General features: G+C 47.2%; 2 protein-coding genes and 1 long non-coding RNA gene across 4 annotated transcripts in view; 1 reads left to right on the plus strand and 2 right to left on the minus strand.

The window, feature by feature from the left end:
- Positions 1-27989, plus strand: part of LOC146348902 (uncharacterized) — a 40851-nt gene that overhangs the window by 2027 nt on the left and 10835 nt on the right. The window contains exons 2-3 of one of the 2 annotated variants that reach the window (XR_014790755.1): positions 11285-11391; positions 13097-16279. This is a non-coding gene — a long non-coding RNA (uncharacterized LOC146348902). Of the gene's footprint in view, positions 1-11284; positions 11392-13096; positions 16280-27989 lie in introns of those variants that run through there. The other variant, XR_014790754.1, reaches the window with a different exon arrangement.
- LOC146348903 (cathepsin Z-like) lies at positions 6135-15259 on the minus strand. The gene is made up of 6 exons (XM_084854289.1): positions 15015-15259; positions 12578-12741; positions 11256-11435; positions 9757-9907; positions 8903-9065; positions 6135-7450 (listed from the first exon to the last, which is right to left on the minus strand). Exons 1-6 carry the CDS (start codon positions 15152-15154, stop codon positions 7337-7339), a joined length of 912 nt encoding a protein of 303 aa, XP_084710415.1. The 5' UTR covers positions 15155-15259; the 3' UTR covers positions 6135-7336.
- Positions 16949-27481, minus strand: LOC146348904 (cathepsin Z-like; the record flags this gene model as incomplete). Its single annotated transcript, XM_084848348.1, has 7 exons — positions 16949-17829; positions 20226-20388; positions 21224-21374; positions 22508-22651; positions 23577-23615; positions 24402-24565; positions 27297-27481. Coding segments are annotated over 7 exons (960 nt in total), but the record flags the coding sequence as incomplete, so codon positions are not given.

Here is a 27989-nt window from a genome sequence, read left to right on the forward strand (position 1 = left end):
CTTCTAGGTGATGGCTTCTGAAACTGTGGAACTCCCTTCCTATTGACTTATGTCTTGCACCATCAGTACAGGCATTTCAACCAGCTTCTTCTTTATTCTTTATTTATTACTTTTCTATACCGCCCAACAGTCAAAGCTTTTTGGACAGTTTAGAAAAATGAATACCCTAAAATGCAATATGATAAAAAATAAGACTTCTAACATACAAAAACCTAAAGCAGTTTGGAACAGCTTAAAAATAATTAACAATAAAATAGCAGGACCCAGTAAAACAGATAACATTAAAAAGTCCCAAATGGCTGGGAGTAGAGGAAAGCCTTAACCTGGTGCTGAAAAGATGACAGTGTTGGTGTCAGGTCGCCTTTCATTGCTGCCTTTAACTGGGATCATAATTAGCATGTGTGTATCACAGAGCAACTTCTCAGTAATAGTCTGTATGTGTGTGAATGTGGCTATTACATCTTTGAATCTTCCCATGCTCTTGTGAGTGCAAAGCCCTAAAAGGTAACTAACAATATTTTAAATAAACAAATAAATAAATGACTTTCACATGGGCATATGGACTTCCTTTAAAGAATTCTGTGGATCAAGGAAGGTCTCTGCCTGGAATCTAATTTCTTGCACCACACAGGGAACTCAACGTGCTGAATCCATTATTTTTATAGTGCAGTCACTGGGCACAGATGTGACCTGATATTTAGTGGTGGATTTGGAGGTGTTTCCTGATAAAAGTCACAACCCGTGATGATCGGATCTAGGTTTTTGTACATTCCACAGCAATTCTATAGCCTACTGGATCCGTGATTTTTATGGCATAGTTCATGAACTTCAGTGCACTGTGATTTGATGGTAGATTTGGGGGATTGCCATGTAATTATTTGGAGGATCTGTGTCAGATCCATCGTGGTTTTCTGCCATGAAGTGCTGGATCCATGATTTATTTTTACTGCACAGTCTGGATGTGAACTGTGATTTGATGGTGGATTTGTGGGAACTTTGTATCAAGCATGAGGATTCATGCCTTGGATCTAGGTTTTTGTGCCAAATGGTGCTATGAAGTGCTAGATCTATGACTGGAATCAGTGGACACAGATGTGAGCCAACAGTTCCCCTCACTGACCAAGACTCGAAGGGACTGCTCTTTGTTATTGGTTTGGAAGTGATTGTTCCAAGGAGAAGATAACTGTAGAGGAAATGAAAGGGACCAGTGAAGAATGATGTGGGAAAGTGGTTGAGGCAAACCAAGATCTGAAAATATGGAGGAGATGCAAAGATGGCCATGTTCCTCTTTTACAGTTCTCTATTTGAAAGGCTGCCAGAGGACTTTCTTCTGTTTGAAGATGTCCTCTATTTGGTGGGGAAGTGGTTGAGGCAAACTGAGATCTGAAAATATGGAGGAGATGCAAAGATGGCCATGTTCCTCTTTTACAGTTCTCTATTTGAAAAGCTGCCAGAGGACTTTCTTCTGTTTGAAGATGTCCTCTATTTGAAGGTCTGTCCTGTCCAAATGCAGTTTAACCATATGAACCATTAGGAGTTAGCACCTGGACAGCAGACTGAACAGGCAGACAACAGATCACTTGTGCACAGTCTTCTACATTATGGTGAGATGTACAGTATTTCTTTTCAAATTGTAGTAACTCTTTCTCATTTTACATCTATATACATATACATCAGTACATACAAATTTTATGCAAATCACTGTCCTCAGTTTTTTGGGGGATGCATTTCCTCTCTTTTGACAGTTCATAAGTGGCCACTCTGTACCAGGCAAAGCTCAGAAATTCTGAAAAATAATGGATCCACATACTGGGAAAGGGTTAATACCGCAAATCTGACCCCCCGCAAAGAGCACAAATATTTGTGACTCCCTAAATCATTTGTTGCTTTTTTCTGTGCCCTAAGAAGAATTTGCACTGAACAAACCCCTGACAAAAGGCATTTTCTAACATCAGCAGGAAAAAAAGACAGAACAGAAAGGCAACACAGAATTTGCTTCTGGATACATTCTCTGTTTGTGAAATGTCACTCAGAATTCAGGCTCGTGCACTTTCTGGAGCACTACTTAACCCTAAATTTAGAAATCCATCATGGTTCAAGCACTGAATTAAACAATTCTACTAGTGCTACAATGCTCCTGTGGCACAGAGCCCATCTGTGTCAGGTACCCAGAGTTAATGGGGGTGATAACTGACAGCCTTAGGCCTGTATGTTTTCTTAGTATGGGCTGCCAACTATTGTTGCTTGCTGGATGCCTTCGCATGTTCATATTTGGCTTATTACACTGAGTAGCACATTACGCATAAGATTATAATGAGCTGTCGTGCCTATAGCCAGAAGGTATAGGGATTTGGAAGCTCATGAAGGTTGCATTCACTGAAAAAAGATAAAATAATCTTACGTGCTCTCCATGTGTTATTCACAAAGGTGTACTTTGGTTTTGCACCATTCACACACTTGTATTTTCCACCAGTTTTCCCATAAGGAGGATCATGTTCAGTGAACTTGTGGGATTCTCCCATAGTTTTCCTCTGCTGCCCATCCTAGAGGAAAAATAATCCTCAGTATAGTGTATAGAAGCAGTGTGTTTGGGGGGCAGGGCTACTCTGGTAATGCTGACATATTTGAAGGCCTTGAAATAATTTGGGATGTGTGCGTACTGAGCTCCTTGGAGGAAGGATGGGATATTAAGAAAAACTGGTGCCAAGCTAATCTGAATTCTGCTACGAGAAAGCTATATTCTGTGAACAGTATGTACTATATACACAACATTTGCATAATTTGACTCATTCAGGCTGCATTCAGTGTTGGTAATGTAAGCTTTCTTAAATATTTATTAATCACATTTTTATATCTATACCACCTAGGATGGGCTCTAAACACAGGCCTGAAGTAGGGTTTCTGTAGTCCAGGGGCATCGATGCTCCCTGGGCACTGATGTGCCTGGACACCTTTCTTGGCACCCTCCAAGATGCCCCACCCATTCTGCTTTAAAAACAAACACATTTTCTTATAAGCAGCTGGGGTGGCTGTGAAATAAGGTCTCTTGATGAAGAAAACTGGGTTCAAAAGAGTTGTTTAGTGTGCTGGGGCTCAGACCCTACCTCTGCCTTGTATTCAAGTCTCTTGAGCAGGTTGCTTGTCTTTTGCCAAGCTTCCCATTGTAGCCATTTTGTGGTGGTGCCCATGATAGTTTCTCAAATTGCCAAATGTGCTCAGAAAGGTTACTTCCACTTGCTCTAGACCAAGGGAAGGAGGTGGGGGAACTGAGCTGTTAAGAGGACAGTTAACTGCCTGAATATGACACATTCTGGATTCAATTTTGGTTTTGTATTAACAAGAATTAGTAAGGGGGAAATCTTTTGATCCATTTTTCATTTGTATCAAAACTATACTTATCACATCCAGTTATGTAGGGCAGAAAATTTTCCACTTCATAAGTTCATTAGTAATAAAGCAAAAACCTTTAAGTACACCTTGACCTGGGATACGTATACCTATTCATTACTCAAATAACCTTTTGAATCAAGTGATAGGATTTTGACACAGCATTTTCTCTTTAGATACCATCCAGATCATCTTGACAACTGTTTTTGGATTTCAGTTACCCCGACTTCATTGTGAACCTGCTTGTATCTATGTGTGTCTTCCCTTCAATACAATTATTAAAAAAGGTAAAGGTGTCCCCAACCAGTTGTGTCCGACTCTAGGGTGTGGTGCTCATCTCCATTTCTAAGCCGAAGAGCCAGCACTGTCCGAAGGCGCTTCCGTGGTCATGTGGCCGGCATGACTGAACACCGAGGTGCACGGAACGCTGTTACCTTTCCCGCCAAGGCGGTACCTATTTATCTACTTGCAATTTCTTGCTTTCGAACTGCTAGGTTGGCAGGAGCTGGGACTGAAGACGGGAGCTCACTCCGTCATGCGGCACTCGGGTCTCGAACTGCTGTCCTGCCGACCTTCCAGTCTGCAGTTCAGCGTCTTAACCACTAAGCCACCGCGGCCCCCAATACAATTATTACTTCTTACTAATTTACATCTTTGAATGGTTATTTATCATTAAGTATTTTCAGTTGTTTATCACTTGGCATTTCATAATAAAAGATCCTATGGAGTTTTAAGATTGGTGGGTTAGCAGTTTCTCAATATCCTTCCCAGGATTTCCAATAAAGCAAAATCATCTATTTCCTAAAAATCTGGGACACACTGCTGATTTTCAAGTGCATCTTTGCAACCATAATGATGTTCCCTCATTATCTCTCCACATATATACCATACACATGGAGAGTGGAGGAGTGAGACCACAGCGGCTGGTTCCATATCCAATGTGTGCAAGACCACTGGCTCCAACCCTAACGTCAGCATGTCCTCAGAATGAAGAACCTATAAGCTAGGGTGGCCATGTGTCCTCTTTTACAGAGAACAGCCCTCTATTTGAAGGGCTTCCAGGGGACAGTCCTCTATTTTGAAGGTGTCCTCTATTTGAAGAGCTCTTCAGTCCATGTCTGGTTTAAAGATCAAGAACCACCAGAAGGAACAGTAGCTTTGAAGTAGCCTGCCAACAGACAGCAGACTGAACGAGTAGGCACGCAGGTCCCCTGAGGTCTGCTGCCCCCACAGCAGTAGGGCACATCCCCCCTCCCCCCAGTGGGTTTACTGGCAGCAGTGTGGCTACAAGGTACCTGCCATTTTAGATTTCTCCTAGTTCCCCTCTGAGTGCAGTGTTGTTCCAGCCCATTGTTGGAAATGTGAAATGGTGGGCAACTCGTAGCCAGTGGCTATGCAAGGTCAAAATGGAGCTGGGGGCGTGGGCAGGCAAGTGGATCCAATCCAGCACAGGCATTGCACTGATGAGCCTTTGGCAGCTCCCGAAGATGTCAGGCTGAATGACTGAATGGCCCTCTGAAGGTTTTGAAATGTGTCCCTTTTTGACTAAATGGGCATCTCTACACCAGCCTAAAATCCTGCATTTAAAACGGGGCTTTCACCTTCCCCCCCCTCCCCCCTTACCTGAGTCTTCCATTATGGGCTCCTTCACACCAGGCTTTTATCCTGCTATTGAGATTGCTCCTTCATGGAAGTTTGCAGGCTCTTTACATGATGCGGTGACCCTCCTGCACTAGATGCCCTTTGTTCTGTTTTAAACAGATCGCAGATAATGAGCTATCAAATTTACCCCATTGTGTTCCACTTCAGTTCCCTCCATCAAAAGAGTTAAAGCGGCAAGAAGAGGAGTGAGATCAATGAAAGATAATGGAAGACTCAGATAAGGGGAGGGGGAGGGAAAAAGGAAGCACATGTAAAGGGAGTCAGTTGTGATCTTTCATTTAAAACAGAAGCAGAAAGCCCCGTTTTAAATGCAGGATTTTAGGGTGGCGTAGAAATGCCCTATCTGTCATTGATCTCGCACTTCTTCTTGACGCTTTAACTCTCTTGATGGAGGAAACTGAAGCAGAACACAGCGGGGTAATTTGATAGCTCATTATCTGCAATCTGTTTAAAAAACGGAACAAAGGGCATTTAGTGCAGGAGGGTCACGGCAGGGCCAGTACGTCATGTAAAGAGCCTGCAAACTTCCATGAAGGAGCAAATCTCAATCACAGGATAAAAGCCCAGTGTGAAGGAGCCCAATGAAAGGCAGGCACCTTGGGAAGCTGGAACTGGTGACCTTTTGATTCTCTGGCAGAATTGCCATGTAAACACAATCCTTCCCATCATTCCCCACTCCATTTAGCACGTGGCAGTGTGTTGCAACCAACTGGGTGCAGATTGTTTTGAGAAAAGAACTTTGTTTATAAGATCTTTATGAGCTCACTGATCATAGTTAATCTTTAACAAAAGAAGAAGCAGTGCATTGACTAAAGTCACTGGAAGAGGAAGACTATTTGCTGTCTTGTCGGTTTCTGTCTGAGGCACAGCTTCCTGCATCATTTGGCCACCCTTTACCCCTCCACTTCCATATTTTGTTGTTGTTCAGTCATGTCCGACTCTTCGTGACCCCATGGACCATAGCACGCCAGGCCTTCCTGTCCTCTGCTCTCTCCCGGAGCATGCTCAAGTTCATATTCATTGCATCGGTGATGCTATCTAGCCATCTCATCCTCTGCCGTCCCCTTCTCCTTTTGCCTTCAGTCTTTCCCAGCATCAGGGTCTTTTCCAGAGAGTTTTCCTTCGCATTAGGTGGCCAAAATATTTCAGCTTCAGCTTCAGTATCTGTCCTTCCAATGAGCACTCAGGGTTGATTTCCTTTAGGATTGACTGATTTGTCTTCCTTGCAGTCCATGTATTAAAGGGGCAAATAGTGTCCATAGGTTTCTCACTGAAAAGCGGCATGTGCTGATGTGGCTATGCTGGAATGCTGACAGCTTGCCCTGTGGACCAGAAAGGCTGCTTGGGAATTGGGGCTCCCTTTGTGAAAGACTTCCAAAATGCTTCTCATGAACACGAGTGGGATATACGGGGAAAGGGGGCCTCTACATTGTCCGCTCTCCCATACTGCATCTTATTTTATTTTATTATTACACTTCTATCCCACTTTTTTCTTGGAAGGAACCCAAGGTGGCTCACATGGTCTGCCTCCTCTCCATTTTATCCTTACAACAACCCTGTGAGGTAGGTTAGGATGAGAGACAGTGACTGGCCTAAAGTCACCCAGTGAGCTTCATGGCCAAATGGGGACTAGAACCTGGATTTCCTGAGTCCCAGTCCAGCACTCTAACCACTACACCACACTGGCTCTCACTGTCTTGACAGTGGAGGCTGAGCCACTGCTTTCAGAAGTGGTAGAAGTAGCAGAGCAGTAAACCTGCATCGAAGGGAAGTCAACAAGGAATGATCTGCTCTGCCCCCTCTCCACAGGGCACCACCCTTGAGCTCCCAGAATTTGAGGCAACTTAATTTAAATACCGGCTGCATGGAATGTCACACCGTTAAGCTGTTTCTGGGTTTTCCAGAATCATGTTTAATCTGACCCTACCAACTTTGAGTTGGGGTCCATACATCCATGCAAACTGAAAAGCCATTATTCCATAGTCTCTCATAACTGATGAAAACAAAAACTTTCCAGCGGAAAATAAACAGGTGCACAGTCAGTCAGTCTCTCCCTCCCTCCCTCCCTCCCTCCCTCCAGGTAGTCAATAGCTGTCCTTCATTGGGGATATGATTTGCAGGTTTGAATTCAAAAGGTTACTAATCGCACATGCCTACCTGTGCTAGTATTTCATCGTAAGCGTGCACTGCTGTAAAGCTATCCTTCCCATTCTTTAGAAAAAACACAGTCTTTTCTAAATCCCTTTCATTTCAAAAGCATGAGTACAAACAAGGCCCAGCTGCAGACTCAAGGCAGTACTGGGTCTCCATAAGCACAGTCCTCTTCTATAGCCAGGTTGTAGTCTCCTCCTCTTCCTCCTTTGTATGTGCTCGTCACAATTCTAAGCCAGCCACGCTCTCCCTGCAAGAGGTTAATTGGCATTGGTATTGGCATATCACAAGGAACTCAAGTTGAAATTACTTTTTCTTATTATGGTACCACCCTGAAAATGCTTACACAGCAGTGACTGATTGTGTGCAAGTTGAAAAAAGCAAGGGCAACTATTCTGGATCTGACCCCAAGCATGCAGAAGGGTGTAGTGTGGGTTATTTGGGAGCTTTGGGAGTAGGACATACATGCAGTTCCTGATCAGTAACTGTTTGTTTGTTTTTTGCTGGAGAGCCATGATGAAAGGAGAGTAAGGAGGAGGTGGGCCAACGTTCCACCATCCACTCCCTAAAATGGTTTGCTGGCAAGTTCTATTGCTATAGCACCAACACTCTCCACACCCTCTGTTGGCAGTGTGGGGGCCAGGTACCACTCCTGAAAGGACTAGAATTAGCCCATGGGCACCCTGTCCCTGATCTCTAATGCATGCAGTGCTTCCGCGCTGCATGGTGTGTGCGTGCGTGTGTGTTTTATCAACTGGGTTTTTATCAGCTCTGATGGGACGGAACCAAAGCACTTCCTCTTTATGCATGCACACACACATATGTGCGCACACAAACACTCACACAAGCCATCGGTGTATCAGAGCTGACAACGATGCTGGTGTGTTCAACAGGGCAAGATCCTCACATGCAGAAGTTGTGCAGATCTCTGAATCAGCTACCAGGTCTTCATAGCTGCAAAGAGTATGTTGCTCTTTTTGTACATGTGGGATTTGTACCTACAGTGAGTCATCCAGTGTCTCAGATTTTCCAAGTGTGTATGGCTGAGCTCCTTCCTGTTACTGATTTATTTATTATATCTTTCATCTGCCCAATAACAAAGGTTCTCTGGGCATATTATTAGAGTGAAGCATATACTCTTTTTCAACAGCTGCTCTACTGTGAGGGGCCACCTCCATTCTCTTTCAGCCACTGCTAACGTGGGTGTACCATCCACAGCAGTTGTGCTTCCAAGAGTGGGACATGGGTCATGTTGCAGGCTAGAGCAGGCCAGCCCAACTGGTGACCACCAAGCCAAATGCTGCCAAGTGGCTTCCCAGGGTCTTGATGCATGTCCCTATTTTGCTCCTTGCTTTTGCCTACCTCCCAAAGCTGTCAGCTACAATACATGGGGGGGTGGTGTTTGGCCTCGTGTACAGCAATGTGAACACATCTTGTGTGCTAAAATACAGATCACTACTGCTGCAAACTTTCAACCCCTGAAATTTGCCCATGTTGCTATCTCCTCCTGCAATTACCACATTTTGCCAAGGCCTCTTGTGAAAGTACAAGTCACACCCAGGTACTTTTCCCATCCTTCTTCTTTACTTCCAGGGGAAACCAAGTCCACCTTCATTCACTGCAATGAAATCTCCTAGCCCCAATCAAGCTAAATCCTTAACACACACACACATCTTGTTTGTAGTTACTCTGTCCTCCTCACCCATGGCTCGCCCCAAGAATTCCGGACAATCCAGTATTCAGTCCCATTTTCTATCCCCCAGCCAGCCACAGAGATTATGTGGTTTATTGCAGCGCCTGGGGAGTATTCAGCATAAAGTCCTCCAGTGTATTCATCCAGCTTTGGAGTGGCCATGATCCCACAGCTGTTTAAAAATTAAAAACAGTAACAAAACACTTTTAGGATGCTACTAGAAACTCACAGCTCTGAATGTCCACTCTGAATATAGTCACAAAAATTGTAGGCCACAATCCCATGTCAGAGCTTTAAGCCCTGATAAGTAATCAGAGAAAATGGCTTCAGCAAGATGGAACAAAGTTTACTTCAACCTGCCCATTCAGAGCTTAGAAACATAATCTCCAAGGCCTTTTGTTGAAGCTTCCCTCTTTCCCTCAGATGGTTTCACAAACAACATTCATAGGTAATGCCAAAGCCCACTCTCCCCATCCCCATAGTCAAGAGATCAGCCAAGGTCTCCCTGGTACCAGTTTCCAAACCTCTACCATCTTCTGCAGAAGGACATGACTTCCCAGCCTAATAGCTGGTCACCTGCCACCCCATACCCAGCGCAAATTGAGGCATGCCTATTCCTATCGAATCAAGGGATTTAAGCGCTCTAATTCTCTGCAGGGTAGGGAGAATTCTGAGAATCAAAGTTCTCAAACTAGTTCCCAAATGACACTAGTTTAAAAATATTCCACAATCTAAAACCACATGAGCAGAGCTGTTGGTCTTTTGTTTGTATCACTGTGGTAGGTTATTTCAAATAACTATTTATTGTTTGGCTTCTGCTTGTTATTACCTAGATGCTTTCCATAAAGATTGTGCTTCTTTACCTGATGGGTCCATTTGCATATATTTCCGCCATCATTTTTTCTCGCCCGCTGAGGTAGCCATAATCGGCAACTTTCCACATGGTATAGTTCTTTATCACGTGACATTGTTCGAAAGTAATGCACGTTCCGCACTGATTAAACTTCTTGCACTCTACAAAACCAGCAGAGATGTTTGATTGACACAGAAAGTCACCTTTTATCCAACGGCTAAAAACAATGAAATGAGCTTTTGCAATACCCTCCTTTCAGATTTATTTGATCCATATTCCATTTCATGTAGGGATGGCTGAGCAACCTGATACACAGCCTGAAAACGACTCAGACCCATCTAGCAGCCCCCTGAACATCAAAACCCCTCGAGGGAAACGATGCTGCCCACCCTTGATTCTGCTTGTAGAAATCAAGCTGGGCTGTTCTAGACAAGCAGATGTCCTCCGTTTCTTGCAGTATGCCTAGTTTCATCCCAAAGTATATGTGAAGTTACACAATATTAAAAAAATAAGGAAAAAATGGAATGTTTGGGTATATTCTATTAATACCTCCAAAACTACTATTACCCATGACAGTGATTCTGAGAATACTTCGTAGCTGTTACACATGTTTACAAATACTTGTCTCTGTCATCATCAGTTTGCTTTCTGTGAAATGGGTGTTGTAGCAGAAAACTGAAAGAATTAAGATGTAGGCTTTTATATACTTGTAACTGACCTAAGTCCCATAGATAGGACCAGATGGTTATATTTGTGCATATATAGATTTAAAAATGGTATTACCTCAATCATTCATTGCTAGACCAGTCTGCTCCAGGAACCACCTGTAGGTCCTTCTGCCATTTGGACAGTCCAGAAGACAATTTCTCCCCTGCCCCAGGACTTGCCGCAGACCACACTCCCACCTCCAGAAAGGGGGGGAGCGTTTAAAAAAGTAATGGCATGCTGCCAAATTTCAGTGGCAAAGTGCGATGGAGGCTTAGAATGGAGAGATATAGCCTGAAAACAAGCTAAATTTGTCCATTCTTAGCCTCCAGAGCCACTACCAGGGCTTAGAACTGACAAATTTAGCTTGTTTTCAAGCTAATCTATCCATTCTAAGCCTCCATAGCACTTTTGCCACTGAATTTCTGAGGCCAACTGCAACTTTTAAAAACCTTTTTACCTGTTAAAAAAAAAAAACGAGGCCACATTGGGGGGGGGGGCAGCAGGGGATGTGCATGTGGGCCTTGGGCTGTGTGTTGCTCACCCCTGTTCTAGAGAGAAGAGCCTGGATCCTGGAATGTATTAACAGGGTTCAGAAGAAATTCCCCACCATCCCAACAAAACCCTAGCTATATTGTACGTTTGTGTGAATTTTAATCGTAAATCTCTTTGGAATCCAATCTGGGCTGATAAGCAGGATATAAATTTGGCAATTATGTAGGTAGATAGTGCGATGGAGAGAGAGGGAGGGAGAGAGAGGGAGAGAGAGAAAGATGCATGCAGTATTTTCCCCCATCATCTCACTTTGATCTTTAGCTTGGTAATTGTTGCAGGTCTCGTCTGGGATGCCGTGGTGATGAGCATACTCCCATACGCCTGAGTGGTCTCCACCGTGACAGGTCCCAGCCTCAGCACAGTCAATCACATGCTGAACTGAGAGGTAAGCAGAAGGCCAAGCGCCGTTCCTCTTGATGTTGATGCGATCTGAGAGATGAAGGCAACCAGCGGTTGGTGTGAGACATAAGCAGGGCTCTTCAGCATCCTGCAGCTCAGAAAACCTTTTCCCTACGATGGCAGTTCTAATAGAACAAGTGTGATCTGCAACAAAAGGCTGCAGCACGGTGTGCTCCTGTGAAAGGTGGCAGCCAGCTGGCCATGCAGGAAACAGAATTAATGTGTACAGAACAGGGCTTTCCATCCTCTACCCTTCCTTCTGCAGCCCCTCTTCAGGACCCCAGAAAATCTGTTCCTGTGGCTCAGGGGACCATTGGGAATTGTGTAGGATATGGTACAGGGGGGCTGCAAATGAAGGGAGAGCGGAGTTGGTAGAAATCAGAGGGCCCTTACCAGAAATGCAGTAGTAAATTTTGACGTGCAGGCGCTCATCATGACAGTCCCCATAGCCACCCCGCCCCCGAGGAGAGTCCAAAAATTCAGGCTGCTATGTTATCCATATCAACAAACCAGTTCTCGCAGTTTTCATCTCTACCAGGAGCAGGCCTTTTCTAAAGCTGTTGGGTCTTAATTGCCCATTGAAGACCAGGCCACCCCAAAATACTTTGCAGTGCAAGAAGGAATGACATATGGCTGCTGGGGAAATTCATCTCCCCCGCCCCCCACTGTCCAGCTCCTGGGCGGGTTGCAACTAAGCTCAGAGGAAACAGGGAAGTTGCACTGGGGGGCGGGGGTTGATGTCAGTTAATTAAAAAAAAGTGTGGGCACTGCATCCTTGCAAGCCCTGGCTCCGTTACACCACTGGCTCTTACGTGAATGAGCAGAGGAGCAATTTGGGATCAAAGCAGTGGAGCTGGTGGCTCCGATGTCAGTGAGGCAGGGAATCCGCTCCAGGATTCAGTCAGAACCTGGCAGAACTCTAAAGGAGCTATCCAAGCTGCTTTGGATAGCTCCTTTAGAGTTCTGACTGAAACCTGGAGCGGATTCCCCACCTCACTGACATCAGAGCCACCAGCCTCTACTGGATCCAAGCCATTCAGAACAGAACTATTAATGGTTATTAGTGGCAATCGCTAGGAATGAAACCCCCATATTCAGAGGCAGTGTACTTCTGCTGGATGGTGGGATGAGCAGGAGTTGGCGATCACAGTTGTACAACCACCACCACGTACCTGCCAGGGCGCTGGTGCTGCCATGAGCCCAACACGACCCGCAGTACTGTGGAATGTGCTGGTTGCGAGTGGTGCTCACATAGTTGACTCCACTGATATTTCGCCAGTCCCAGCTCTTGGGTAGTGCAGAGATGTCCAAATATTCATGCGGACGAGGGTAGGTTCTGTTGTGGTAGGCAGAAGCGGCAGAAAGGAGAGCAAGTTAATACTTTTGCCATTGCCTGAGAAGGGGAAATAACATCTTCCATGGCTTCATCATGATTTCCTCAAATTTTTTGCTTGGCTGGCGCATGAGCTCTGAGCAAAGAGCTAGGAGGGGCTGTGCCTCAGGTGTGGAACACCTGCTTTGCATGCAGAAGGCCCTAGGTTCAGTCCCCAGCTTCTCCAGGTAGGGCAAGGAAAGAGTCCTGCCTGAAACCCTGGGAAGCCACTGCCAGTCAGTGTCGACTGGGCTAGATGGACCCATGGTCTGACTTGGCATAAGGCCGCTTCCTATGTTCATAACCTTCTTCCAAACAGGCACATTAGCAACAATGGCTGCTCAGGTCCTTCGAGGAGCATCAACATAAGAAGGAAACCCTTGAGGGGAGGTCCAGTGCGGAATTTACATTCTTCTTTCAGATCTTGCCATTTCTACAGGGTTCCCACTGGAAATGGCTATGAAGAGACCCACTTGACCTGTGACCCACCAAACTGAATGGAGCCCATCAACAGGATATTGCAGCCTGCCAGGCACTTGACAGCCTTCTGGGTTTTTGCAGTACTAGGGATCTCAGCATAAAGGGATTAGACAAATTTATGGAGGATAAGGCTCTCAATGGCTACTAGTCATGGTTCTGAATACCACTTGCTGGCAAATAACAGTCAGAGAGAGCTATTGCCCTCTTGATCTGTATGTGGGCTGCCCCATAGGGATTGCCCCTGTGGGAAGCAGGTTGCTAAAGAAGGTGGACTTTTGATTTGATCCAGCAGGGCTGTTCTTCTGTTTTGGGGCTGTCATACACAGCTGGGAGACTGCATTTGCTTGGTGGATTACAAACTGAGCAGGCCTGTTCTAGAATGTTGTACATTAAGGCCTAACAGAGCCATTGTAGTGTAGAGTGCCAAATTAAGTCCGAGGAGACCCAGTTTTAAAACCCCACTCAGCCATGACGCTTGCAGGATGATCTTGGGCTAGGCACTATTTCTCTCAGCCTAACCTACCTCACAGGGTTGTTGTGAGATTAAAAGGGGAGGGGTAGAACTATTGTGCTGTCCGGAGTTCCTTGGAAGAAAGGCAGGATAGAAGTGAAATAAATAAACGAGCAGCCCTGCAGGAACCGGGAGAAGGAGGAGGAGTTCCTGGATACCATTCTCTTTGGCACAATCTAGTGTGACCAAAAGAGGAAGGAATTTTAGCCCCTCTTCTCAATGGAGGCGGCCATTCATTCCTATGGGGGGGGGAACTAAGCACAGTACTTGGGGACACTGTTATGATGGGTCTCTTGACTAGATAGCCTGGCATGCTCACACATGTTTCTGCCTCTCAGAATAATAATTTCACTTCTTCTGAAGCATTTGGTTAACTTCCTCCTGTCAAATCAGCAACTTTTGCTAGCTCCCTGCCACCGAGGATTGTGAAAGCAGAGCTACAAGCGTTCCAGAGGTCTGATATAGCACGACAAGGGCTTTAATGGAACAACTCTATTACCACAACACCCTTCCCTCCTCCCACCACCCTTGCAAGCATTTGGGTTTCTGCAGAAGGGATCCCAAGCCACAGTCACTATTAATACCACAGATCCAGAGGTTACAAGTATTGCAGGGTACAATGTTGTGCACATTTACTCAGGAGACCGCTCCACTGAACACAATGGGGTTTGACTTCTGGGGAACATGGTTGTGGATTGAGTTGTCAGGCCAGTTATTTGGGGGAATAAAGTTAATGCAATGTAGTTCATTCAGCATTGTCTTTTTTATCACAAGGCTATGATTTGAGGAAGTTCCTTTAAAACGCTTTAAGAAAGAATCCAAGGCTCCATCAGTCTCACCGAGGGCTTCCCAGACGGGTCCCATGCATCCTCCTCCCTCCCTTTGTGGCCCGCCCTGTCCTCACAAGATGTTTTTCTGTCATTGCCCGCAGAGGCTGCGAAAGCCCGAATGTACAGCACAAGACCCGAGCCAGACGGCGCGCTCGGGCGGGCGTTCCTGTGCGCGTTTCGTGCCTTGTCACGGCTGGAAAGGCAGCAACGTTTCCAAGCCCCGAGGCCAGAGCGCTGTGCAGGAGGCAGCTCTCCGGAGGTTCGGGAAGTCGGCCCCCAGAAGCCCCGCTAGCATGGCCAGGAATGCCGGGAGCTGACGCCCAAACCATCTGGGGATCTGCTCCCTGCCCTAAACCTCGATCGGCCCCATTCCGATCCCGCAGGGCGGCCGGAAGCGCCCTGGAGCGGGGCCTTACCTGAGCCCGGGGGGCTTGCGCGGCAGCGGGCGGTGGCAGCTGAGCCCTTCCTTGAAGTGGAGGCCGGCGGCGGAGGCGGCCGGCTGGCAGACGCAAGCGCCGAGCAGCGGCAGCAGGAAGAGGGCCGGCGCGGCGAGCATGATCGCGCCACGGCGGACGCCGGCCGGCCGGCCGGCGGGGCTCTCGTGCCTCTTGCGACAGTCCCGCGACGGCGAGGCGAGGCGGGCGCTGCGCTGCCGGCTCCCGATCCGTGCCGGCGCCCGCAGTTTTTAAAGGAGAAGTTTGGAGAGGGATGGGATGAGTCGGAGAAGCCGCGGGCGGCGCCTGCCCGCCTTGCCCTTGCCCGCGCTCCCCCCGGACCGGGGCTGATGAGGAAGAGGGAAAGGTGGCTCGCCCTTGCTGCGCTGGTCGGGGGCGGCTGGGAATCGCTCCCCTCTGTCTCTGGAAGGCGGCACCCTCCGTTCTAGAGGGAGGGCAAAGAGGCGGCGGGGTCGTCGCCCGGTTGCCTTTTTGGACCGGGAGACATTTAGGGCGCAATGCTGTGCGTGCTTAGACAGAAGAAGGTCCTAGCATCCCCTGCCCAACCTCTTGCCGGCTAGGGGATGCTGGGCGTTGCAGCGCTTTGTTCTGTCTCAACATGCATAGGATTGCGCGAGCTGGGGGATGCTGGGAGTGGTAAGAATTCTGTCTTTCTTATCATAGGATTGCTCCTTGGGGAATTTTTCAGACGCTCAAGGCGAGAAAACCCAATAGGCATAGTGGGAGGAGGGGGGGGGATCGGCCCCGCCTCGTATGACTGCTGCATTTGTGCAGACGGAAGACACGAGCTTGCAGAGGGCAGGAAGGAGCCCTGCTGCAGCTACGATCCCCGTGGGCGCACCGTCTGAATGCGGTAGAGCGAGCAAAGAGCTGGGAACTTCTGAGCCCCAGCTGGACTAGAAGAAGCCTGGTTGGGGGCGGGGGTGTCTACACCGTTGTTTTGGAAATCTGAGGCAGTCTCAGCATGATGTAAGAGCCTGATGTAAGAGCAAAAGAGCAGCCCTGCTGGATCCGACCAAGGATCCATCTAGTCCAGCATTCTGTTCCCGCAGTGGCCAGTCAGCTGCCCATGGGAAAGCCAGAAGCAGGACATGAGTGCAACGGCAGCACACACACCCCATGTTCCCCAGCAATTGGTATACACAGGCACACTGCCTTTGTTACTGGAGAGCCTGTTTGCTCCCACTACAGGCTGCTTGCACATTTGTGAATAAAACAGAGAATACAAAGATACCCTTAGTTTCCAGCATTCTCATCCACAAGAAATGAAACCCCAGAAATTCTCACTGGAACTTGGAGCACAGGCCACTGTGGGGATGCACAGCTAGAAAAGAAAAGCTAGAGAGCCAGTGTGGTGTAGTGGCAAGAGTGTTGGACTGGGAGCCGGGAGATCCGGGTTCTAGTCCCCACTCGGCCATGGAAGCTCACTGGGTGACTTTGGGCCAGTCACAGACTCTCAGCCCAACCCACCTCACAGGGTTGTTGTTGTGAGGATAAAATGGAGAGGAGGAGGATAATGTCAGCCGCCTTGGGTTCCTTGCAAGAGGAAAAAAGGCGGGGTATAAATGCAATAAATAAATAAATAAATAAAAGGGCAGGTGCCAGCAGATGATCAAAGATAATTTGGCCAGTTGCCCCAATCTGTTTACTGGCTGGCTGGTCAGTCAACTTCAGGTTAAGACAACGGGGGATTTAAATTTACAGAACATAATGGAAGAAATTCAACACACACAGAAAGATCCTGGAAAGGTGAACAAAAGAAAGAAAGAAAATGAAAAAATAATAATAATTACAACCAATATTTCAAAAAAGACTGGATGGAGCAGGGCTCACTTAGGGGTGGTATGACTGCAGGCTCCATATCACACATTACACAACAGACAAATGAGTTTATTGGAAAATGGACTGTATTTGCTGTATTTTGGAATAACACACCTTGAAAGCAGATAGGAAAGGGAGCAATAAGTCTGCATCTGAGATAAGTCAACAGTAATGACAGGCTTTCTGCCTTTTCCACTAGGTGCCAACCTTGAGGGCCAAAGCTCTGCCCCCAGAATTTGAAGCAACCTGATTTAAACAGAAGCCAAGAGTCTTGTGGCACCTTAAAGACTAACAAATTTATTCTGGCATAACCTTTTGTGGGCACAGAAGTTTATGCCAGAATAAATTTGTTAGCCTTTAAGGTGCCACAAGACTGTTGCTTTTGCTGCCACAGGCTAGCATGGCTGCGCCTCTGGAAACTGATTTATAAAGGATGCTGGCTTCATGGAACAGCACACAGGTAAAGTGCTTGGGGTTGTTTGTTTGTTTTTAAATGCTGAGCATTATGTTTAGATCCTACCAAATTTACAGGAATATATAGACCCAACCCACCTAAGCTGTAAAGCCATTTTATGTACTCTGTAATGGCTCAAAGCTTCCAAGCAGAAGACAAACAGGTGCACACACACGCTCTGCAATCAAGAGCTGCCCCCTTCATTGGGGGTGTTTTTTGCAGGTTTAATTTCAAGAAGTTATGGAATGAGCAAACTTATCTGTGCTAATGAGTCATCATTAGTGTGCATTGCCAAAAAGCTATCCTTCCCTTTCTTAAGAAGGAAAAAATCTTGCTGGAAAATCCCTTTCATTTCAAAAGCATGAGCGACAAAGCCCAATTGCAGACTCAAGGAAGTATTGGGTCTCCATAAGTGCACCAGTGTTCCAGGCCCAGGTTGTATCCTTCTTCTGTTCCTTCTTTGTATGCACTCGTCACAATCCTAAGCCAGCCACGCTCTCCCTGCAAGATGTTAATTTGCATTGGTATTGGCATATCGTAAGAGCTTAAGTTGAAGTTACTTTTTCTTATTATGCCGTGCTCTGAAATGCTTACACGTGAAGGCCTGATTGTGTGCAAGGTGAAAAAAACAAAGACAGTTAATTGCTGGATCTGCATTCTGAGTATGCAGGAGCATGTGGTGTGGGCCATTTGGGAGCTTGTGTGGCAGTTGCATGTATGGAACTACATACATGCAACTCGTGATCAGCAACCATGTTTTGCTGGAGAGCCACTTTGAAAGGGAAATAAGGAGGTGGGCCAACATCCCACCATCCACACACCCCTCTCCCAAATAGCTTGCTGGAAAGTTCCATTGCTACACCACTGACTCCCTGCACATCCTCTTTTGCCTCTCTGTTGGCAGTTTGGGGGCCAGGCATCACTCCTTAAAGGAGCAGAGTTAGCCCACGGGCAGCCAGTTCCTGATCTCTAATGTATGTAATGCTTCTGCACTGCATGGACACAGTCAACTGGGTTTTTATCAGCTCTGATGGGACTGAACCAAAGCACTCCCTCTTTATACGTGTGTGTGTGTGTGTGTGTGTGTGTGTGTGTGACAGCTGGTAGTGACACTAATGTGTTCAGCAGGGCAAGATCCTCACATGCAGGACGTGGTGTAGATGTCTGAATCAGGGCCCAGCTGTATATAGTTGCAAAACATGTTGCACTTCTTTGTGCACATGGACTTTGTACCTACAGTGAGTCATCCAGCTCCTGGGATCTTCCAGAAACCTATTGTTACATGATTGGGGTTGGTCTATATAACCTTCCTTAGAATCCCTTCCAACTCTGTGATTCTTGACTTTACGATTTCTATGGATAGAGCTATCAGTGTTAGGTTGTCCTGAGTCAACATCTTTTAAGACCTGATGAAAGACTGTTGATAGCTTGTCACATTAAGGTGATGTGTCTCAGTGGAAAGTAGGAAGACATTGGGGATGGGTGGAGATGACTCATCAATTACTCCCTTCACGACAGAGAGAGGGTAAGCCAGGTCTGTGGGTAAGAATTACAAGTCTTCAGAGGTTTTCTGAGTAGAACTGAAAGACACAGAGCTGAGTTGCTCTCTATGAGAATCCTATGGCGTTGGTTGTTCCCTAGAAATCTGATGGGAGCTGTGTCTGTTGGAATGGGTTTAAGCTGTGAGCCCCCATTTATGCTCAACCTCTATATATGTCTAAATAAACCATAAAGCACAAAAATATCATAAGCCTCCAGTGACTCATTCCAAGGAAACAAAACCCTGGGAAATGCTTGCACCACTGGAATTCTCACCACGTGGAGAATTGGGTGCAAGAATGTAACACTGTAATCAAGTGTGTAGGGATGAGCTCCTTCTGATTACAGTCAAGCGTGTACTCATCTTCAACAGATGATCTAGATGGAGGGGCCACTTCCATCCTTTTTCAGCCACTGCTAGCATAGGAGTTCCACCCACAGCCGTTGTGCTTCCAGGAGTGGGACATGGGTCATATTCCTTGCCACAGGGGGACACAGCCCATGCCCAAGAGTCTAGAGCAGGCCAGCACAACCTGTGTGACCCACAACATAAATGCTCCCCAAGGGCTTGATGCATGTCCCTATTTTGCCCCCTGCTTTTGCCTACAACCCAAACCTGACAGCTACACTACTCGTCTTCAACAGATGATCTGGACAGAGGGGCCACTTCCATCCTTTTTCAGCCACTGCTACCATCCACAGCAGTTATGCTTCCAAGAGTGGGACATGGGTCATGTTACAGGCTAGAGCAGGCCAGCTCAACTGGTAACCACCAAGCCAAATGCTGCCAAGTGGCTTCCCAGGGTCTTGAAGCATATCCCTATTTTGCCCCCTGCTTTTGCCTACAACCCAAACCTGACAGCTATAGTACATGGGTGGGTGGGGGCACTTTTGGCCTGGGGGTCCCAAATTCTGTACGTGATGTAAATATTTTTCATCTACACATATTGTGTGCTAAAATACAGATAAATATTTCTGCAAACTCTTTCAACCCCTGGAATTTGCCTGCTGTGCTCTCTGCTCCTGTAATTACCAATTACCAAGGCCTCTTTTGGAAGTATGTCACACCTAAATACTCTTCCCGTCTCTGCTTTTTCTCAGTCTCTCCCAACCTAGTGCCTTCCAGAGTTGTTGGGCTATAACACCACAGATGTGTTGGCATGCAAGCAATAGCTATGCTGGCTGAGGATGATGAGAATTTAGTCCAACACATTTGGGAGGCTCCAGGTTGGAGAAGGATGCTCCATATGCTATTTAGGGAAACAAAGTCCACCTTCACACCTGTCAATGGACTCTGCCAACCTAGCTAAAGCCTTGGGAAAACAATATACAGTCTCATTTGTCGTTCTCTTGCTTACCCATGGCTCACCCCAAGAGTTCCAGACAATCCAGTATTCTGTTCCATTTTCTATCCCCCAGCCAGCAACAGAGACAAGGTGGTTTAAGTGTATTGGGTGCTTGTGTTCAGCATAAAGTCCTCCGGTGTATTCATCCAAATTTGGAGTAGCCATGATTGAACAGCTGTTTAAAAATTAGAAAACAAAAAGAAAACCCTTTTAGGATGCTACTGAGAACTAGCAGCTTTAAATGTCCACTCCAGATAACATCACAAAAAAACAACTACAATTTGATATCAGGGCTTTGAGTCCCATCCAGCAATCAGAGGAAATGGACTCTGTGGGTGGGAGGAAAGGTTAGTTCACCTGCCCTTACATGGCTTTGAGCCATGATAAGTGGTCTTCAAGTGTCTGAAAGGCTGTCATGCAGAAGATGGAGCAGACTTGTTCTCTGTTGCTCCTGAGGGCAGAACTAGAACCAAGGGAGGAAGTTGCAGGAAAGCAGATTTCGGTTAAACATTAGGAAAAACTCCCTAACAGAAAGGTCCCTTCCAACTGTGTGATTCTATCATCTTCAGAGTCTTTTGTTGAAGCTTCCACCTTCCCCTCAGCTGGTTCCATAAAGAGCTGGTTCCATAAACAGTCAAGTGATAAGCCAAGCTTTTCCTGGTCCCAGCTTCCAAACCTCTACCATCTCTTGTAGGAGCTCATGAGTTCTTGACTATTAGCCAGTCACCTTCTGTCCCATATCCAATACAAACTGAGGCATGCCTATTCCTATTGAATCAAGGGATTTAAGAGCCCAAACTCTCTGTTAGGTAGGGGTCAAAGTTCTCAGACTAGATCCCAAATAACACTGGCTAAATCAAGTGAAATGTTCCAGAGTCTAAAATGACATGAGCAGAGCCGGTGGTCTTTTCTTTTGTTTGTATCATTGTGGTGGGTTATTTGGAATAATTATTCTTGGGCTTCCACTAGTTATTACCTAGATGCTTTCCGTAGACATGGTGTTTCTTTACCTGATGGGTCCATTTGCATAGATTTCTGCCATCATTTTTTCTCGCCCACTGAGGTAGCCATAATCAGCAACTTTCCACAAAGTATAGTTCTTAATGATGTGACACTTTCCAAAAGTAACACACATTCCACACTGGTTAAACTTCTTGCACTCTACAAAATCAACAGAGAGATCTGACTGGCACAGAAAGCCTCCTTTAATCTAATGGCTAAAAATAATGAAATTAACTTTCTGCGTGCCTTCCTTCCTTATTTAGTTGATTTATATACTGTTTCACCTAGGGATGGCTGAGCAGCCTCCCACTCGGCCCAGAAAGGAACCAGCCCTGTCAAAGAGCCACCCTGAACACCAAATCCCTGCAATTTTTGCAGTGCTATCCACCCCAATTTTGTGTCATGACCCCTGAATGCAGGACTAGGATGACAACGAGGTTCAGGCTGCTTTCCCCTAAGGAAAGTACATTTTCCTGTGCCCTCCCAGAGGTTATGGTGCTTCCACAATCCTCAGCCTCAGCGGACGTCCCCAGCAGCACCCACATGTCTGCCTTCTCTCAGGACTCAAAAGCCAGGCCTGGGGCCTTTAAGGAACACAGCCTAAGAGGCCTTGCCTGCCTTTATAAAGCTTTGTCTCTCTGCTGGTCAGCCCCAGGATATCCTGAAGCAACGTGTTCCTCAGGGACATCTGCTCCAGGAGTCTCCAGATCATCCTCTGATGAGGCTGGGAGCATGACATATGGGGCTCAGCAGGGCAAGAGAAAATGTGTGCTGCCTCTGACCAGGAAGCATCGTCAACTGAAGAACCAAAATGGCGGCACTGGCTCTCAGTGGATAGCCCATTCCCCCACTTGTCTGGTGGATGGTTCCCCCTAAACTCTCCCTCCCAGCTGTTGCATTTTTAAAATTATAGGCTCCTATATATGTAACTGCTCTACGTCCCAAGGATAGGACCTGTTAAATATTTTGATAGGACCAGTTAAATATATTTATGGATGGATGAACAAATGGTGTTCTCAGTCCTTCATGGAAGATTAAATAGCTATTGCATCTAGATCAGCCTGCCCTTAAGTCCATCTATAGGCCCTTCTACCCACCTTCTAGAGAGAAGCATCTGGAACCTGGACTGTGTTTGCCAGGGACCAGAAGAGGCTACTCCCCCCCCCCCACCAAATCATCCCTAGTTATTTTGTTTCTTTTCTCTGGATTTGATTTCAACTATAAGCTGCTTTGTGAGCCATCTTGGCTAATAAGAAAGGCATAAATATGTCATACAGACAGAGAGGTCTCACTTTGATCTTTAGCTTGGTAATTGTTGCAGGTCTCATCTGGGATGCCATGCTTGTGAGCATATTCCCATACACCTATATCATTTCCGCCAGAAGCGCAGGTCCCAGCCCCGGAACAGTCGACCACATGCTGAACTGAGAGGAAAGTAGGGATGGGGAAGAATTTCTCCCCGAAACTTCGGGGGGGCGAGTGCCAATGTGTTCGGCCCCCCGAAGTAGTTTCGGGGAGAAATTCTCCACACACCCCCGCACCCCGCACCCCCCCCCCCGGGACAGGACTTACCTTTCCCGAATGTCCCTCCCGGCGGCGGGTCCTGGCGGCAGTTCGTCAGGTCTTCGACAGGGGCAGAGGCGGCAGCCGGTCTTTCGACCAGCTGCCGCCACCGCCATTCCAATAAAAGTAAAAAAAAAACAAATGCCCCCATGATAGGCTACATGACGATTAACGTAGCCTATCACGGCTGGATTTGCAAAGTCAGCCGTGATAGGCTACGTAAATGGTCACGTAGCCTATCACGGGTGACTTAAAAAAAAAAAAAAGCACGTACGGCTAATGGCGGCCCCCATAGGGAGCCGCCATTCACGTAACTTATTTGGTCGCTGTAGTCTACGTAAAGATTACGTAGACTACGGCGAAAGTAAGGGCAATGCTATTTGCTATTTGCGTAAAGATTTACGTAGACTACAGCGACCAAATAAGGAACGCGAATGGCGGCTCCCTATGGGGGCCGCCATTTGCGTACACGCTTTTTTTTTTTAAGTCACCCGTGATAGGCTACGTGACGATTAACGTAGCCTATCACGGCTGACTTTGCAGATCTAGCCGTGATAGGCTACGTTAATCGTCACATAGCCTATCACGGGGCGTTTTTTTTTTTAAAAAAACTTTTTATTTCGCGGCCGGGCAAGGCGAGGCGAGGCGCCTACTCCCCGGCCTGAATTTCGGCCGGGCGAGGCGGGAAGCCTCCCCCCCCCGGCCTGAACTTCGGGGGGAGCAGCGAAGTGCCTCCCCCCCACCGCGAAGCCAGCTACGAGACCAGGTAAGTGGCTTTCGTGCACTCCTAGAGGAAAGCAGAGGGCCAAGCGCCGTTCCTCTTGATGTTGATGCGATCTGAGAGATGGAGGCAACCAGCAGTTGGTGTGAGACATAAGCAGGGCTCTTCAGCATCCTGCAGCACAGGGAACGTTTGGCAGATTTAGTACTCCCGTTCAGGATCCTAACCAGCCATGCCATGCTCCAGGACAATCCATAGCATCCTCCCCACATCAGAGTTCCACCCCCCCAACCATTAGTCAACATTCTGTATGACCACTGAGCACCCTCAGTTCTCATTGGACTGTTGTAAGGTTCCCCCCACTCCCCATTCAGGGGTTTTCTTCCAAATCTTTGTTTGCATGCTTCCGTCTTGTGCATGAATTTGTACTATCTCCACACCTGGAGAATGGAGTTCGCGTCAGTGCAGGCTGGTGGTGCCGATGTCAGTGGGGCGGTGAATCTGCTCTGGGTTTCAGTAAGAACCAGTCAGAATTCTAAAGGAGCTATCCAAGGTGTGGAAGCTATCCTCAGTTTCCTTCCAGAGATTGGGCAGCATCTATGTTTACACAGCAGGGATTTCCCTCCTCCCCCCTTTCCTCTGCAGCCTCCCATGACCCCTGAAAATCTGTTCCTGGGGGAGGGCATGGGTTATGGGAGATGAATGGGCTGCAGATGAAAGGGGAATTGTTGGAAATTCCCCTTCCCAGCATGAACAGAGCACCAACCTTGGATCCTAGCCATTGAGAATAGACCTCTTGATGATTGTTAGCTGCAAAAGCTAGAAATGGAACCTCCATCTCCAGAGACAGTATGCCTTTACTGAAGGCGGGGACAAGCACCTCTTCAACCACATCCACATACCTGCTAGGGCACTGGTGCTACCATGAGCCCAACATGACCCACAATACTGTGGGACGCCCTGGTTGCAGGTAGCACTTGCATAATTGACTCCACTGACATTTCGCCAGTCCCAGCTCTTGGGCAGTGCAGAGATGTCCAGATATTCATGTGGATGAGGGTAGGTTCTGTTTGGGAGAAAAAAGGCAGGCCATTGGATAGGAGGACTTCACTGTGACAGTGTGGTGTAGTGGTTAGAAGGAACTGGGGAGACCCACGTTTAAATCCCCAGTCAGCCATGCAGCGCCCTGAGTGACCTTGGGCCAATGTTTCTCTCTCAGCCTAACCTACCTCACAAGATTACTGTGAGTACCACTGGAGGCCAGTGGCTCTGATGTCAGTGGAGCGATGAATCCGCTCCGGATTCCAGTCAGAACTCTAAAGGAGCTATCCAAGGTGTGCCTCCCAATGCATGCAATGCATCGCAATGCATATGCGCAGCACCTTGGATAGCTCCTTTAGAGTTCTGACTGGTTCTGACTGAAACCCAGAGCAGATACATCGCCCCACTGACATCAGAGCTGCCAGCCTCCGCTGGTGAGGACAAAAGGGGCAGAGATAGAACCGTGTACACTATCCTGAGCTCCTTGGAGGAAAGGCAGCATGTAAGAGAACTCAGTGGCGTAGTGGAGCCAGGGCTCGCGTGGCTGCAGCCCTGGGACTTTTCATTAGCAGGGACACTGCCGTCATTTGCAACCCCCCTCAGACTTCCCTTTTCCCACCGAGTTTAGCGCAATCCTCACAGCAGCTCTGTGTGTGTGTGTGTGTGTGTGAGGAGTGCCCTAGCTGCCTCTTAAAGTCCCCTCCAGTTGTCAAAACAAGACGCAGACAAAAGGGATTCTTTCCAAGGCTTTATTCCTTTACAACCTAATGACTCTTTCAGATGCTAATTGCCAGCGACTAAGCAAGGAACTGCAAAGTGTATCATAGCAGAGTAACCTAAGCTCCATGTACGCAGTTGGTCCCCATTTGGAGAAGGGCGGAAAAAGCTCTGAAATTTATGGGCTAGGAGGGGAGACTCCCGCCCTTACCTGTGGGGCATCGGGATGCCGCCTTTCCCATAGCGCCAAGCAGGCTGAGCGCCTCCTCTCGGCACCCTCCACCTTGCGCCTCTCTCTGCACTGGCGCCTAGCATCTAGCAACAACTGCTCTCCCGCTCTTTTGTTGCCAGGGTCACTATCTCTCTCAGGAATGCGAACTGCAGGGGCCTCTCCCTGCAGCTGCACCTCTGAGAGACGAGCGGGCTCCTCTCCCACGGGTTGTAGCTCTTCCTCAGAATCAGAGCTGCTTTGGGGCTCTATGGGCTCAGTTCCAACCCTGACATCGTGTGTGTGTTTGCATTGGGGGGGGGAGAGATCAATTTTCTCAGCAACAATATATAGTTGTGAGCCATCCCTGTCATAATGCAAAGTGTTTTGCGGTGGCTTCCTTTTGAATGGGCAATTAAGACCCATTAGCTTTACAAAAGTCCTGCTTCTGGTGGAGATGAAAACTGCTAGAACTGTTGATATGGATCAATACAGCTGCCTGGATTTTTGTACTCTCCTCAGACACATGCCTGTGGGGACCGTCAGGATGAGTGCCTGCATTTCAGCATTTACCACTGCACTATTGCATGAAATAAACAAACAGCCCAACAGCCAATAGGGGTGGAAGGGGGAGTTTTTGGGGTCCATCTCTCTTTGTCACAATCTAGTGTGACCCAAACAGTGATATCAGAGAGAGGCTGTGTAAATTGTCGCTGAGTTCAATGGCTGAAGGTAAATAGCCTCCTGTTTGGAAGGGCCTTCTCTGCTGTGGTGTGTGGTTTTCTTGTGTCACCTTGACATGCTTAAAAATAAAAAATCCAAAGCTCTATCATGCTGAGATCTCCCTATAGATTGGGCTGATGATACATCTTCTTCTATTTGATGGCTGCCCTATTCTCACAAGAAGTCTTTTGTCATGGCAGGGGGCGAATTTGGTATTGTCCTGGGTAAGATGGTTAGATGTAAAAGAGGTCCCACACCTGAGCTCCAACACCTTTAATAGCTGTGTAGAAGAGGGAATTTCAGCAGGTATAGCTTGCAGGACAAGAGGAAATGGGCTTCTACTAGGGTGGCCCGGTGTCCTACTTTGCAGAGGAGAGTCCTCTATTTCAGTGGTTGTCAGATGACAGGCCTCTACTTTAAGGCATCCTCTATTTGAAGGCTTGCCTGGTCCAAGTTCAGTTTAATGATAAAGAATGAGATCCTTGAAGCTGCCTGTCCACAGTTAGACCCTGGAGAGCAGACTGAGCTGTAGGCACACATTTGTTCACTGTGGTGAGATGCATTATATTTCTATTTAAGTATTTCAAAAAATTGTGTGCCTGTGTATCATACAGATATACAATCACACATTTTATGCAAATCGATGTCCTTTTTTTGGCGATTCATTTCCTCTTTTTCAGCCATGCATAACTGGCTACTCTGGATCCAGGACCCTTAAAGCTGTGTAGAACAGGGGATTTCAGCAGGTGTCACCTGCTTGACAAAAGAGTACAGGGCTCCAGCACCTTTAATAGTTGTGTGCCAGCTGGTTTGAAAGGCTTAAAAATTAAGTAATGATAAATTATGTAGAAGAGGGAATTTCAGCAGATGTCTGTCACTTGCATAACCAAAAAGTACAGGGCTTTGGCATTCTTAATTGTTGTATAGAAGAAGGACTGTCAGCAGATCTAGCTAGCAGGATAAGTGACACTGGCTGAAATTCCCTGTTCTATACAACTATGAACAGTGCAGGAGCCCTGTCCTCTTTTGCCTCTGGTCACCCTATCCTGGGTTGCCCCACTTCAATCCACCACGATATGGGGCTGGGGTGGAGGGATTGCTGCCTTACCTGACCTCAGCAGGGGTGTGTAGCGGCGGCTTGTAACAACTGTGTCCTTCCTTGAAGTGGAGGCAAGGAGACGCAAGCGCAGAGCAGCGGCACCAGGATGAGGGCCGGCAGGAGGCAATGCACGGGCATGATGGCACGGCAGATGGTGGCCTCCCCCTTCTTGTGACAGTCGCCTGGCAAAACGGTCAGGGCTGGACCGAGGCTGTGGCGCTGTGGCTCTTGCTGTTGCTGCGCAGTGTTGCCAGATCGGGTCACACAAGGCTCAGGAGCCAGTAGCAAGACACAAAAAACATTTGGTAAACTTCGGGGTTTTTTTAAAGACGTAGATATTAAGATAACAATCCAACAAAACAAAAATGTGCACCTATTTCTTGTTCTCAGCAGTCTGTCCGTACATTTACTTTGCATTCGCCATTGTTCAGTGCAGCTGGCTGGATTTTGCCTTCTTTGCCTGCTTCTCAGCTCACTCACTGAAGTCCTGTATCTCATAAGGTTGGTTGCATGATCATTTGAGCAGCCTTTTTATATGTTTCCCCCCGCACTTGCACATGCTTTCCTCGCTGGCACATGCTTTCCTATCTTGGCATTGCCATCTAAACTGCCATCTGAACTGATTAGACAACATGCTTTGCAACTGACAAAATAGGCTCTCTTCTTGCTTTTAAACAAGCACCCATGAAATCTTTTCCAGAG

This window comes from Heloderma suspectum, chromosome 4 (genome assembly GCF_057233095.1).
Source record: "Heloderma suspectum isolate Gila_16-S chromosome 4, 16-S_ref, whole genome shotgun sequence".
In the NCBI taxonomy this organism is placed as follows: domain Eukaryota; kingdom Metazoa; phylum Chordata; class Lepidosauria; order Squamata; family Helodermatidae; genus Heloderma; species Heloderma suspectum.

Coding starts and splice junctions, on each gene's coding strand:
- LOC146348903 (XM_084854289.1), bottom strand. CDS start 15,154: ATGCTCGCCGCGCCGGCCCTCTTCCTGCTGCCGCTGCTCGGCGCTTGC. Junction 11,436..12,577: donor CAGCACCAGCGCCCTGGCAG/GTACGTGGTGGT, acceptor TTCATCTCTCAG/ATCGCATCAACATCAAGAGG. Junction 9,908..11,255: donor TTACCAAGCTAAAGATCAAA/GTGAGATGATGG, acceptor CTGGTTTTGTAG/AGTGCAAGAAGTTTAATCAG.